At 34.0% G+C, this 12,014-nt stretch overlaps 2 protein-coding genes across 2 annotated transcripts; one reads left to right on the forward strand and one right to left on the reverse strand.

Annotated features, from left to right (window-relative positions):
* Positions 1-1,276: 1,276 nt before the first annotated feature.
* LOC105453429 lies at positions 1,277-4,682 on the forward strand. The gene is made up of 5 exons (XM_011695391.1): positions 1,277-1,380; positions 1,552-1,805; positions 3,462-3,880; positions 4,005-4,109; positions 4,368-4,682. The coding sequence occupies exons 1-5, from the start codon at positions 1,277-1,279 to the stop codon at positions 4,539-4,541; spliced, it is 1,056 nt and encodes a 351-aa protein (XP_011693693.1). The 3' UTR covers positions 4,542-4,682.
* Positions 4,683-4,790: 108 nt separating this feature from the next.
* On the reverse strand, positions 4,791-9,286 carry LOC105453303 (adenosine deaminase CECR1-like). Its single transcript, XM_011695137.1, has 4 exons — positions 8,863-9,286; positions 6,841-7,429; positions 6,242-6,562; positions 4,791-5,659 (listed from the first exon to the last, which is right to left on the reverse strand). Exons 1-4 carry the CDS (start codon positions 9,119-9,121, stop codon positions 5,275-5,277), a joined length of 1,554 nt encoding a protein of 517 aa, XP_011693439.1. The 5' UTR covers positions 9,122-9,286; the 3' UTR covers positions 4,791-5,274.
* Between the last annotated feature and the right edge of the window lie 2,728 nt (positions 9,287-12,014).

A 12,014-nucleotide genomic window follows, 5' to 3' on the forward strand; every position in this document is an offset into this window, starting at 1 on the left:
AAAAAATATCAAGCCAGATTATATAGATGCGAATGTATAATCGGCATTTATTTTCACTGAGCGGAGACATCGCAAACGCTACTTATTTTAATGATTAAACGTTGGCCACATTGCGAAAGCACAAGTCCTTGAGATTTATTGTGACAACCAGAGAAAGGATTAATTTTTTATTCGACTAACAATGTTTGCGTTATCTCTGAACTTGGATGACTAAACTCGGGAACAAATATATCTATATGTGTGGCAATGTTAACAAGATATGAAACTGATTTCAACATTACAATGCATACCGAATGCATTATCGTTGCTTAATCGAAATGTTTATATTAATGATATCAAAGGATCAAACTGATTTAAACATTTGATTCAAATATAAAAAAATTGAATAATATAAAATTGATGATATAAAAAGAAATTATTTAAAATATTTAATCATGTAAAATATTATTAAAATAGTGTGAAATCCAATTTTGTTTTTTGTCAGATTTTTAAGTCTTACTCAACTTTTAATCGTCTGCATCAAACGTCGAATTAATAAACATATTGTGAGTAAAAAATTTAAATTTTGCTTTATACATATGGTTTTATAAGGCACAAAAAAGATATTTTCTGACAAAAATTAAACTTTATTTCAGATTTTTAAATAATTTTTTAAATAATTTACATTAAAAGGTATAAAATACGCATATGCACAACACTTTATTATTATTAATCAGTTTTAATTAATTTACGTTGAAGAAATTATACAGTTATTCTAGTTCTCCAGCTGGACTAATTTCGTAGAAATTTCTTACCTTTTTTACTCCACTTGCCTACGCAGTAGGTTTATCATTTACGTAGCGCTAGTCTGTACCTTTCGCCGGTTCACTATTATTTTCTACATATCTCTATTTTCCCGCAGATATTTAATATTGCATAACAGATGAGTTGATCAACAAATTCTTATTTTGCGAAACACGCAACTGTTTTATGATAAAAGCGTACTATATAATAGAAAAAACGAATTCTTTTCTTCGATGAACGAAACATACGCGATGTTGAGAAAGGGTTCCGATGAGAGACCGAGACTGACATATTAAAGTTTAATGTGCACTTGACAATGTGCGGCATTACTAATGCAGCTCGAAATGATGGACTGTTGTCGGAAATTTTACTGTCTCGATAAAAAGAGAAGGAAAACAAACTTATACATTATTAAGAAGACGAAGAAAATTTTGCGAGCACTGAAACAGAAATAAGAATAAAGTCGGCAATTACGTGAGAACGATGCGAAGGTATGGACATTTTACCGACAAACTTTAAAGCTTTACGTTTTTGCGGCGCATGGAAAGAGCGGGAAGACGACAACATGTGCGTTGGATTTTTGCGCTTTTGTTACAGGTATGTTATAAACATGCTGTAACAGATATACAGGTAAATCATACGGTAAAAATAGTGCGTGATATACAAGACGTTTTCCGGTCTGTGAAATTTGTCATGTCTGTGTGATCTCTTCTTCTCTTCTTCTCGTCAATTTATTCATCGATTATTTAAAGCAGTGGGTATCTGCAGGTATGCGATTTTTCTCTTGATATACGAGTTTACGATACTCGATATCATAGAGGTGATTCGCACGCGCGACCACGTTCAAGAGCTGACCGAAGGGCTCTTCATGGGGCTGACTTTCTTTACGCTGTGCATGAAGTACGCGAATTTCTTGCTGCGGGAGAACGAGCTGTCGGATCTGTTGAATTGCCTGCGCGTAAAAATGTGCCGGCCGAGAAATTCCAAGGAGAAGCTGATAATAGAAGAGCACAGCCGCAGAGGTACTCGAGTAATTCACAGATATGATGTATACACATTGCTTGACGTAAATTTAACGTATCACGAAGCGTAAATATATATCATGGATCATTAAGGTTGTTCTGGCTATACAATCCCAGACAAAAGTGACTGAAATTTGAAATTGATGAAGGTCTATACTTTTATAAATTAAGATATGCTATATCTATCGTGCTCGTATTGTGTAAAGGACTTAAATAATGCCAATTAATACGATATTTGGCACTACAAATGAATATATTTGTATATTTTACAAGTTTTGTGATTGTCGGCAAAAAACTTTTGTGAATTTCACTTGAAATCAACTGCAAGAAACGAAAAACCGTGACACATATTGATAACATTTAATGTATATCAGACATCAAAAGATATTAAAAGTCTACAAAATATGTAAACAAATGTCATTAACATAATATTTGCCTTTCTAGCACTTTATACTTGTCAAAATAGAATGCCTGATGCCGCACTCCACTTTAAGTTGGTCTTCTTGCGATTTCGTAGTTAAATGCGAGATTAGAATAACAGTGACAAGCGTTGCTTTATCAATTAATATCTTGATAACGGGTTAGTAAATCTATTTAAACTTTTTTTAGAAACATTGCTCAATTTTTATTTACTCACAAACAAAATTTCAGAATATTGGCAATACTACTTCTTTATCATTTTGCTGATAAAGTAGAAATATGCTGCTATTCCATAAAAACTCATGCAAAATTAAAAGTTGAATAACTCGTGAACTAGTTAGAGAATCGACTTCAGGTTTTGCACATGTGTTAAGGTAATAAATAGAAATAATTTATTAAATTTTCAAGGTTTTGTCAATACTAGAACGTTAGCGCCAAAACAACTTTAATGATCAAGATCAAGAGTAACTGCAAATAGTCACCTGTGCAAATATCACTTCTTGTTAACAGCATCTAATATTAAGTCGTATTGCAAGTCGTTAAATATTTCATTGTTCAACTGATTAACTGCTTAATGATTAATTAATTATCTTGGCAGTTCATTAAAGATTATGTAACTTTGACAACCGCGATAAACATGAAATTTTGTTAAAACACTGTGCTTTTTAAAGACTACTGCTTTTCTGCTTAAACCCAATATTCGTGGGTCTAGTAGATTCGAACATTTTTTTCAAATCTCCAGATTGGCTTGTAAAAAATTGTTCATAACAAATGTTTTTCACAGCTTTACATAATTTTAAGTTACATAATCTTATTCCTCGGATTTTGGCAAGATATTCAAAATGAAAAAAAGTGTTTAGTTACTTATTTAATTTTAAGTAAAAAAACATTCATTTAAAGTTTTATCGAATACACTAAAGCCACGAATACCGCTAAAGAAATTCCTGAATAATAAGAGTAATAATAATAATAACAACAAGTATAATACAGTAGTTTACTGTATGCAATGGTTTACAAATTATGAATACTAATTAGGCTTAACATATATAAAGTATGAAAGATATTAATTGCAAAATTAGATTTCTAAAATGTTAAAAATTAATTAAAATTAATTGCGCGTCGGCGATGTGTACGCACGTTCCTGATTTCTTCCTAATAAAAGATAGAAGATTAATTAAATATCTGTTAGCTTCAACTGGCGTTTTTACTTTACCGGAAGTCAAATGTTTGTAACAGCTAAGTGGAGCACTATAACGTTCATGATGATATCGTACGTGACTGGATTAGGCTTCATCCTCACGCCAGCCTTAGGACTACTTAACGGGGGTGAGCGCGTGCTGCCGGTGAGGTCGTACACCCCATACTCCGTGTCAAATCTACTTCCATATCTAGCTACGTATCTGCAGCAATTTTTGGCGATATTCTACGCGATAACGCTTAATGTTTCCTTCGACTCTCTCGTTTACGGCTTCACGATTCAAGCTTGCGCGCAGATCGAGCTGATGTGCTGCCGATTGACTAACAGTTTAAAGAGCACCGGCGACATTTCTTATGGACGGAAGCGGGAAGCAAGCGCTTCGATCATGGAATGCGTCAGACATCATTTGCTTGTGAGCATTCTGGTAAAGAAAGTACGAGCGTTATTCATGTGGACGGTAATGATCTTCTTCTTCTTCAGTCTGCTTATTGTGTGCACCAGTATCTTCCTAATATCGAAGGTATCGCAAGAGAGACGTTTTACGTCTCCTCGACGATACCACGTATATTTATTTCTTGCAGAAAAAACTGCTCAGCTTTGAGTTTCTTTCGATGTTCCTGTATCTAAACGGTATACTGCTTCAACTGTTCTACTACTGCTGGTACGGAAACGAGCTTGAGTTGAAGGTAAATAAGTGTAACGTTGAAAATAATACATTATACAGAAGCACTTTTTTAAAGAAACATTTACATTAGAAGCAGAAGAAGATAAGAAAAATATATTTGATAATTATAAAGTTTTGAAAAGTTTTGACAATATGAACAAACAGCTTGCGACGATTGTTCGGATTGTGGGACTGCATATCCTACACTGGGAAGAATTAATATTTCCGTGCGAAGAAATATTACATTGGAAGGATAATATTTTACAAATTTCTTTCGCAGAGTAAAGGCATCGCGACCGCTATTTATACCAGCGATTGGACAATGGTTACGCCGCGAGAACGCAGATCGTTGATGCTGATCATGATAAGCAGTCAAAAAGGAATAATGATGTCTTATCACGGAGCATTTGCGTTATCTCTCAATACTTTTACTTGGGTAAGTAGAGGAAAGTAAAACATAAATTTTTACTTATATTGTGAGATTCATGAATTATAAGAATAAAAATTATTCCGACAATTATCTGCGCATTTGAGCTAAGCTAAAAGCTATAATTGCAAAGATTAACATAAATATACATAAATAGATGTATCTTAGACGTTTTTACAGATGACGCAATACCTTATTTTCATTTAGATTTGTAGGACTTCTTATTCAGCTTACAATCTCTTGCAGCGAGCATCAAATTGATCAACAATGGCATTGTATGTTATGAACAAATAGCATTTACTTTATTGTGCAGTTCTTATATCTTATTGTACAAAACGTAAGATACGGCGCAGTATATTTTTGAAAAATCTACGTTATAGTAATTGGTTTCTTCACATTAAGCGTAATCCATTTGACGTATGTACAAGTATATTATAAATATTCCCATGCGATGCATCGTCAGATTCATCGTTAAAGAATGTGATGAGGTAGTAGTAATTCATATATAAAATTCTAATAAGAATCTTAAGATAAAATACAGTTCCGTAAAGTTAATTAATACGCAGTTTTGGTGGTATTGTTGACGGTGGTACTGAAAACACAATATGTAAAAATACTGTTTACAAATATTCTGAGAATATTCAAATTATATGGCACCGTTCTGTTGTTTTGTCGGGAATATTCTTTTCATCTTTGCTCATATCAATGACGCGAAAAGGGATGAGGCACTTTTCGCATCTGATGTGCCGATCCGTCGTCGTTAGGCTAATTGGGCTAGTTTGGCCACGAAGTTGTCCCACCTGATCTGCCATTGTTGCAGCGCATTCCACTTCTCTCGTCTGTTCATGCTGCTATAGGTCAGCGAATTTATCGCCAGTTGCTTGAGACTCCTGAGATCTGAATTGGCGCTCATGATACCCATGAAGGCCTCGTAAAAGTCGTAGGTCAACCCTTTGGCGCCCCAAAGTCCGGGATCGTCGTTGGAGACCACCACGGGCGATCCCGATGCGAATAAACTGGCCGCAGGGTGATTCCGCATGTCCTCCACAAGACTGAGAACTTGGTTCGAGATAGGACAGACCTCCACCGCGATATTTAATCGCTGCGCGATCTTCCATAGGAGCGGATGCTTCGTTAACGCGTATCTGAAGAAATATCGCGAAGAATATTCGTGAAAAAAAGAAAATTACCTCTATTTATTTACGTTGATAGTTTTTTTAATAATTATTTTAATAACATTTTTTAAAAATAATTATTTTTAAAAAATATTAACATAAATAAATAAAGATAATTTTACTGTAACATTTTCGTATAAAACATTTTTTGATATCTTGAATAGTTTTCGAGATATAACGAAAAAAGTTAAATATTGCTTTACTATAAAAAGTGATTTCAAAACCGATTTTCATACCGCAACTGATATTTTGTAAATTCATCTGTTTACTTAATCTATATGTATACATTAAAATCAGAATTTCACACTTAATTTTGTTATAAAACTAGTTCACACATATCGGTCGAATATTGTTTTATATTGTTTTCCCGTTAATGTTTAACGCTATTATTTCCACACGTGGTAAGCCGATATCTAACTTTTTTTTCGAAAACTGTTCAAAATATCAAAAAATGTTTTAAACAAAAGTGTTACAGTTATCTCTATTTATTTACAGATAGTGATTATTTTTTAAAAAATTATTGAAAATATCGTGAGTCTCTATTGTATTTACCCGTGGCCGATGCGTTTGGTATTGAGTAAGAAAGCGTCAAAGAGATTCATGTCGGTGGATGCTCCATTCCAGTTGGTCTCGCCGGCGTGGAAGAAGAATTGAATTCCCGGATCAACGGCATTCAATTTGTCGGCAAATTCAATGAGAGGTTTTCCTTTGTCCTCCTGGCCGACCAAGTCGAAACCAGCCACGAAATCCGGATAGAATTTTTTTATCTGCACCAACGTTTTCAGATAGTAGTCTACTCGTGCCTGGTCGACGCCACGCGGCGGCGCGTATATCATCTTTGCACCGATGAAGTCGGGATGATCCTTCATAAACCTGTCATGTCCGCTTATTACGTTACTTCGCTCGCATTATTTCTGGGCATAGCCGCCGAATATTGGAACAAGTAAAATTTTTTTTATGAATCTTCACTTTCGAGATTGAAAAAATTATTTTGATATAAATTGATTAAATGAAATTATTTTTTAGTTCAGTATTTATTCTTAAATTCTTAAATACTTTAGCAAAATCGTTCTTTCGTGTTATGTTTATTCATTTATAATTTTGCTTATTTGAAGCTGTAGAAAGAAGGTAATTTAAGAAAAGCGTCTTGCCTGTCGGTGATGTCCTTGTGGAGTTGTACCATTTCCATCGGTCCGTACGCGTTGCCGTGAAGATCGTACAACGACGATAGCGTCGACCGTATCTCCGCGTACATCACGTTGTCGTCGTAGAGCTCCTGGAGATTACGATAATAGAGATCCTCATAGTTCGGTCGGTACGATACTAAGGGCTTCATAAACCTGAAGATGCTGTCAAACTTCTGCCACGCCTTGTCGACGGTGGCGTAAACGCTTTTCGGGTTCTCTGTGACCATCGTCAAGGATCGCATGATCCTCTCGTTAATATCATCGGTCTGGGCCGGATCTTTCCGCACGTCGCTCAGTAATTGCCAATTGCAATCGCTGTCGGACGTGTTAAAGAATTTGAGCCGCAGGGTGCTGTTCTCGTCGCACACGTATAGGTTCTCGCGATAGGTCAGATTGAGCCGATACTCGAGCGAGGCGATGGCGGACTCGTGAGCGTGCAGGACAGCACCCTTGGGCATATCGCGCAGAATCTTGAACACCTCGGACTCCTCGATCTTCGGTATCACTTCCATGAAGTTACGCGACGGTAGAAAGCTATTGCCGGTGATGAAACCTGACGAAAATACCAGAATTCCGATATGTCATAAATCAAACAAGGAAAAAAATTAGAATTACGCAAAGTAACTTTGAGACTCTCTCGTTAATATTAATTTTTTTTTCATTACGCTTCTCAGCCAAGTTCTAGGTATTTGGATTTCTGTTAATTTTCCAGGCAAAAGGCACAGACACACGGCGTAACACAGTGAATCATTTCATCCTTTAACATTGGCAAACAACAAGAATGTAATAATTCACCATGTTATATTGTGATGTCAATTATGCTTTTGCAGGAAAACATTCAATATTTAGCGTGTCTTTTAATTAAGCATTACATCCGATAAATTGTTTGACACGTTTGTCGTAAAACCGGATACTCTAATGCATTCTCACGCTATGAATGGTTTACGGTTTCGTGCACAATCATTGATAACATACTTTTAAACATATTAAATCTTCCGTTGTCACGAGAAATGACCCCAGATTCTCGATTTTGGAGACAGATAATTTTCAAAGTAAAACTCAAAATGATACTAGTGTATCATTGCATAGCAGTAATTTAAAGTATTTTTTATAGGAAGAAGCGCTGCACAGCACATATTATATACATATACATGTATACACATGTAAAAGTAGGGTCACGAAGATAGGAGCTCAGAATAAATTTATAAAATTTTATTGTTTTAACTTTCAGTATTATTTTAAATTAAAAAATTTTAAACTGATTTTTTTTTAATAATAAATTCAATTTTTCTATAAATGATGCTACTTTTTTTGTCCAAAAATTATCGCTGTTTAATATGCAAAATAAATACCTTTTTTTAAGTCTACTAAGAAATTAATTTTTTTATTAAAATAGTATATTTCAAGATATATATCACCATAAATTTTTAACAAAAAAAATTGAAAAATGAAAACTTATGATTTTTTCTGCAAAACGTGTTTCTTTCAATACTTACTTTCTTTAAAAATTGTTTTAAACATCCTCACTTTAACTCTTAATTCTTTATAATCAGAATACATTCTACAATGTTTAAACTCTATCCCACAATTTTTCCGATACAATTACTTAAACAATTAATTAAACTATCCGTTTCTCAATAAACATATTTGAAGAATCATTCTATTGGAGTCATAAACAATATTATTATATTTTCTTTAAAAAGACGCGACAAGAATCTTTAGTAATCCGTCCGTTTCTTCTCTATGCTAGAATTAACGCGATAAAGATAACTTTTAATGAAAATTATGGATTTTCGTTTTGCGAAACTTAATGCTTTAAAGTGACACTTACAGATTCGTTTCATAAAAAAGAAAATCCACAGCAAACTTAAAGCGGCAATCTTTTCTTCGAATTATTTAATCGCGGACAAGACAGACGCGCGACGGTCAGTCGCGAATTGATCGCGTTCGCGAGCAAATTAGCGATTGTAAGTGAAAGGATCAAACCGTCGTAGATTTCTCGGCTTTTGGCTCTCATTAGGACCTGATTGGCCCTGGCCTCGATGGGACTGAGTTCCAGTTCGCCGCCTAGAGACAGTCGCTTCTCATCCAGTATCAGTCGTCGGCGGGTTTCCCAGTATGTCTTCCGTTGCGGGGACTGTCGCAAGAGTCGTTTTAACGATAGGTTGTCGAGGATCGCGGGGTGCACGAAGATCGTCTGGCCGCAGATTAGGACAGCCAAAATAAACAAGAGTGTTCTGGCCATGGTCGTGGTTAACTATTCACCGCGAGTTATCAAGTCGTCGTCAAGTCTTGACTTGGCGGAGCACCTCGTTGGAAAGTCTCGCGCGGTCCTGCGTAATCGATAGATCTGTGTGATGTGATCGTCGCGGTTGCTCGATCTCCACTGAATGACTCTTACCACCGGGACCACCATTATAGACACAGGAGGAGGAACGTGTGCACGAGCGTGACCGGTAAACTCGTCGGTACTCGTTGACCACCTGCGTCTTCGACAACCAAACGACACGTGTGTCTATTGACCCTCCGTATAAATCAATTGCGACAGAAGTCCAAATACACGATCAGCATTTGCGCAGGCAATTTACGCATCGTGGTTTATTATAAATTTATTAAGGTTGTAATTAATGAAATTTCACTTGGCTACACCGGTATGCTCGACGCCCGGCGATATTACGCACAAAGAGATCATGCTGCGGGCTCCATGTTAATGAACATTGAAGAAGAAGATCATCTGTTTCTCACCTCAGATTCATCGATTGATTTCAAATTGTTTTCTTTTTTAAATTCCCTCGGCGCGGCGCGGCGAGGCGGCGAGGGAATTTAAAATTGACAATGAAGAATGTATCTCTCAGATCAGTCGAACATCTGTTTAAGCATCACAAGCATTCTTCATGATTACTTCGTTTCTACGACTCAATAATACGTATTACTTATAGACGTTATATTTCTTAGAACGAAAGAAAACGTTATAAATAAACAGATATTTATTGATTTAAAAATTTTTTATGTAATTAATAAAGTTACAAATGTGAATTTTATAATAAACAGGAAATTTTCTAAAATAAATTTTTAATAAATGTCGCAATCAACACTAGATTACGTCATAGTAAAGAAAACCGCCATTTCCTTCTTTACTGTGATGAAAAAAAGATCTTTCTAGCCTGATATTCATCGGATGATAAATTATCATGATAATCGCCTAAAGCAAATATAAATTACATGTCGACGATAAGATAGAAGTCGCTAAAGCGGTATAAAATACGTAAAGTGGAATTAACTAGAAATAAATAAATAATTAATTGAATGTGAATATTTCTTTCTCTAACATAGTATAAATAAATACATGTTTTATCGAGTCATCATATAGAGATTATTAATATTAGAGTCATTTAATAATATAATGAATTAAACACGTAATTCTATACAATTAATTGTAATTATTATCAAAGCTATTTATACGGTTTATTTATTATATTGTTTCATATTATTTTATAATCCTATATGTGTTTTATTTTATAATTATTTTATTTTAGGAATATGTTCCTGATAATATTTTTAAAATAATGCAATCTTAAGATATTTCTATTTAATTATCTTTATAACTTTATCCATTACGTTGTCCCAATTAGCCAAATCTGAGGAAAATATAAGAGTCTGCATTTCCTTGACAAAAAGGTAACAAATGTGATGCAACAATACAGAAAAATTAGTTGTTACAACAATATTCTCTATGCTTAAAAAAAAACTGAATTTAAGTATATTGATATTACATTAAATATGCCTGTTAAGATATATCCATAAGGTATGCTCTCACAATCGTATTATAGTTCTTAGAATAAATAACATTAGAATACCTTTATATATGGTTGCCTCAAATTTTTTCAAGCTTTTTCAAATTTTTTTCACCAAATTATAGATTATTTTTTCCGAATTTAATTATTCAAAAAATTATTCAGAAGAAAACTTTGAAGGGTGGGGTTATTTTGTAAATAAACAAAATTTTTTTATAACTTAAAAGTACTCTTCAAACCATACTTTCAAACTTTTATTCAAGTAATTTTTGTCAATCTTTTATACTTCCGACGATATTTGCTCCGAAAGAGAAAAACCGTTTTTTTTTTCAGAAAAGTGTTTCATTTCCTAAACATGAGATTCTGCACGTATAAAAAAATATGTTTCTTAGATTTTTGTGTTTAATAATACTTCAAAGAGAATTAAACCGGTTCCAGATGGTTGTGATATGTCCCTCGTTATATAACTCGTTACCCTAGTAAAAAAGGATTACTAGTGCAGTAAAAAGTGCTGCTATACCAACAGTGCCACTACTACATTTCAGTAATGTTATTATCACTGCACTAGTAGTTTTCTTTTACGAGGGTATTCGACAAACAAGGCAAGAAGATTAACTATGATAATCAGTTGAGAAGTAATCAGTTGCATTCTATTCTAAATTGAATTTTATCAATATCTAATAGATACACTTCAAATTCTTATAGATACACTTTCAAATTCTTATAGATGTCTTATCATCGAGATATTCTATCGTAATATATGGATTTTCTACAGGTAAAAATTGTAAGTGCTATGAGCTAAGATAGGATAATGTACATAACTATGGTTGCAAAAATATTACTTAAAGATAACTATTACAGTTGTAGCATCCATATAATAGCTCCCCTCACTCAAAAAAATTAGAACAAACATATAGATAATTTCCAGAATATTATGATTCCTATAATCATTTTGTATAGAAAAATAACGTTAATATTTTGTTGCAACAATTCTAATTTTTTCTCCGTAAACCGTTAATTAAATTAATGTTTACAAAACGATAGGAAAAATGCTGCTTATAAAGTGAGAACACAAATCTTGCGCAAGATTTGCTGGTATAATCTAACAGCAAACAGGTTGCAAAAATCGAGCAAGAATATGTATAATACTGTATAAGATAATGGCAAACTGGCAGCAAATATTGAGTAAAATTTGTTGTTACCTCGATTATTTGATACCTTTATAATACTTTAACATTACGTATGACGTGACTTTACTATAGCTAGAGTCCTAGATTATCAGAGAAGCGCGACCGGTGTTACGAGTCCTGATTGTACTCGCAAATGGCCAATCATAAGATTGAT

Source organism: Wasmannia auropunctata, unplaced genomic scaffold, assembly GCF_000956235.1.
Source record: "Wasmannia auropunctata unplaced genomic scaffold, wasmannia.A_1.0 LD336000.1, whole genome shotgun sequence".
NCBI classification, from domain to species: domain Eukaryota; kingdom Metazoa; phylum Arthropoda; class Insecta; order Hymenoptera; family Formicidae; genus Wasmannia; species Wasmannia auropunctata.

What these genes read in the sequence shown, in the direction of transcription:
- LOC105453429 (XM_011695391.1), top strand. Translation starts at nt 1,277, where the DNA reads ATGGACATTTTACCGACAAACTTTAAAGCTTTACGTTTTTGCGGCGCA. An exon ending in GAGCGTTATTCATGTGGACG is followed by an intron (nt 3,881 to 4,004) that starts GTAATGATCTTC and finishes TATTTCTTGCAG; the next exon opens with AAAAAACTGCTCAGCTTTGA. An exon ending in GAAACGAGCTTGAGTTGAAG is followed by an intron (nt 4,110 to 4,367) that starts GTAAATAAGTGT and finishes TTTCTTTCGCAG; the next exon opens with AGTAAAGGCATCGCGACCGC.
- LOC105453303 (XM_011695137.1), bottom strand. Translation starts at nt 9,121, where the DNA reads ATGGCCAGAACACTCTTGTTTATTTTGGCTGTCCTAATCTGCGGCCAG. An exon ending in AAGCCGAGAAATCTACGACG is followed by an intron (nt 7,430 to 8,862) that starts GTTTGATCCTTT and finishes TATTTTCGTCAG; the next exon opens with GTTTCATCACCGGCAATAGC. An exon ending in CACAAGGACATCACCGACAG is followed by an intron (nt 6,563 to 6,840) that starts GCAAGACGCTTT and finishes CGGACATGACAG; the next exon opens with GTTTATGAAGGATCATCCCG.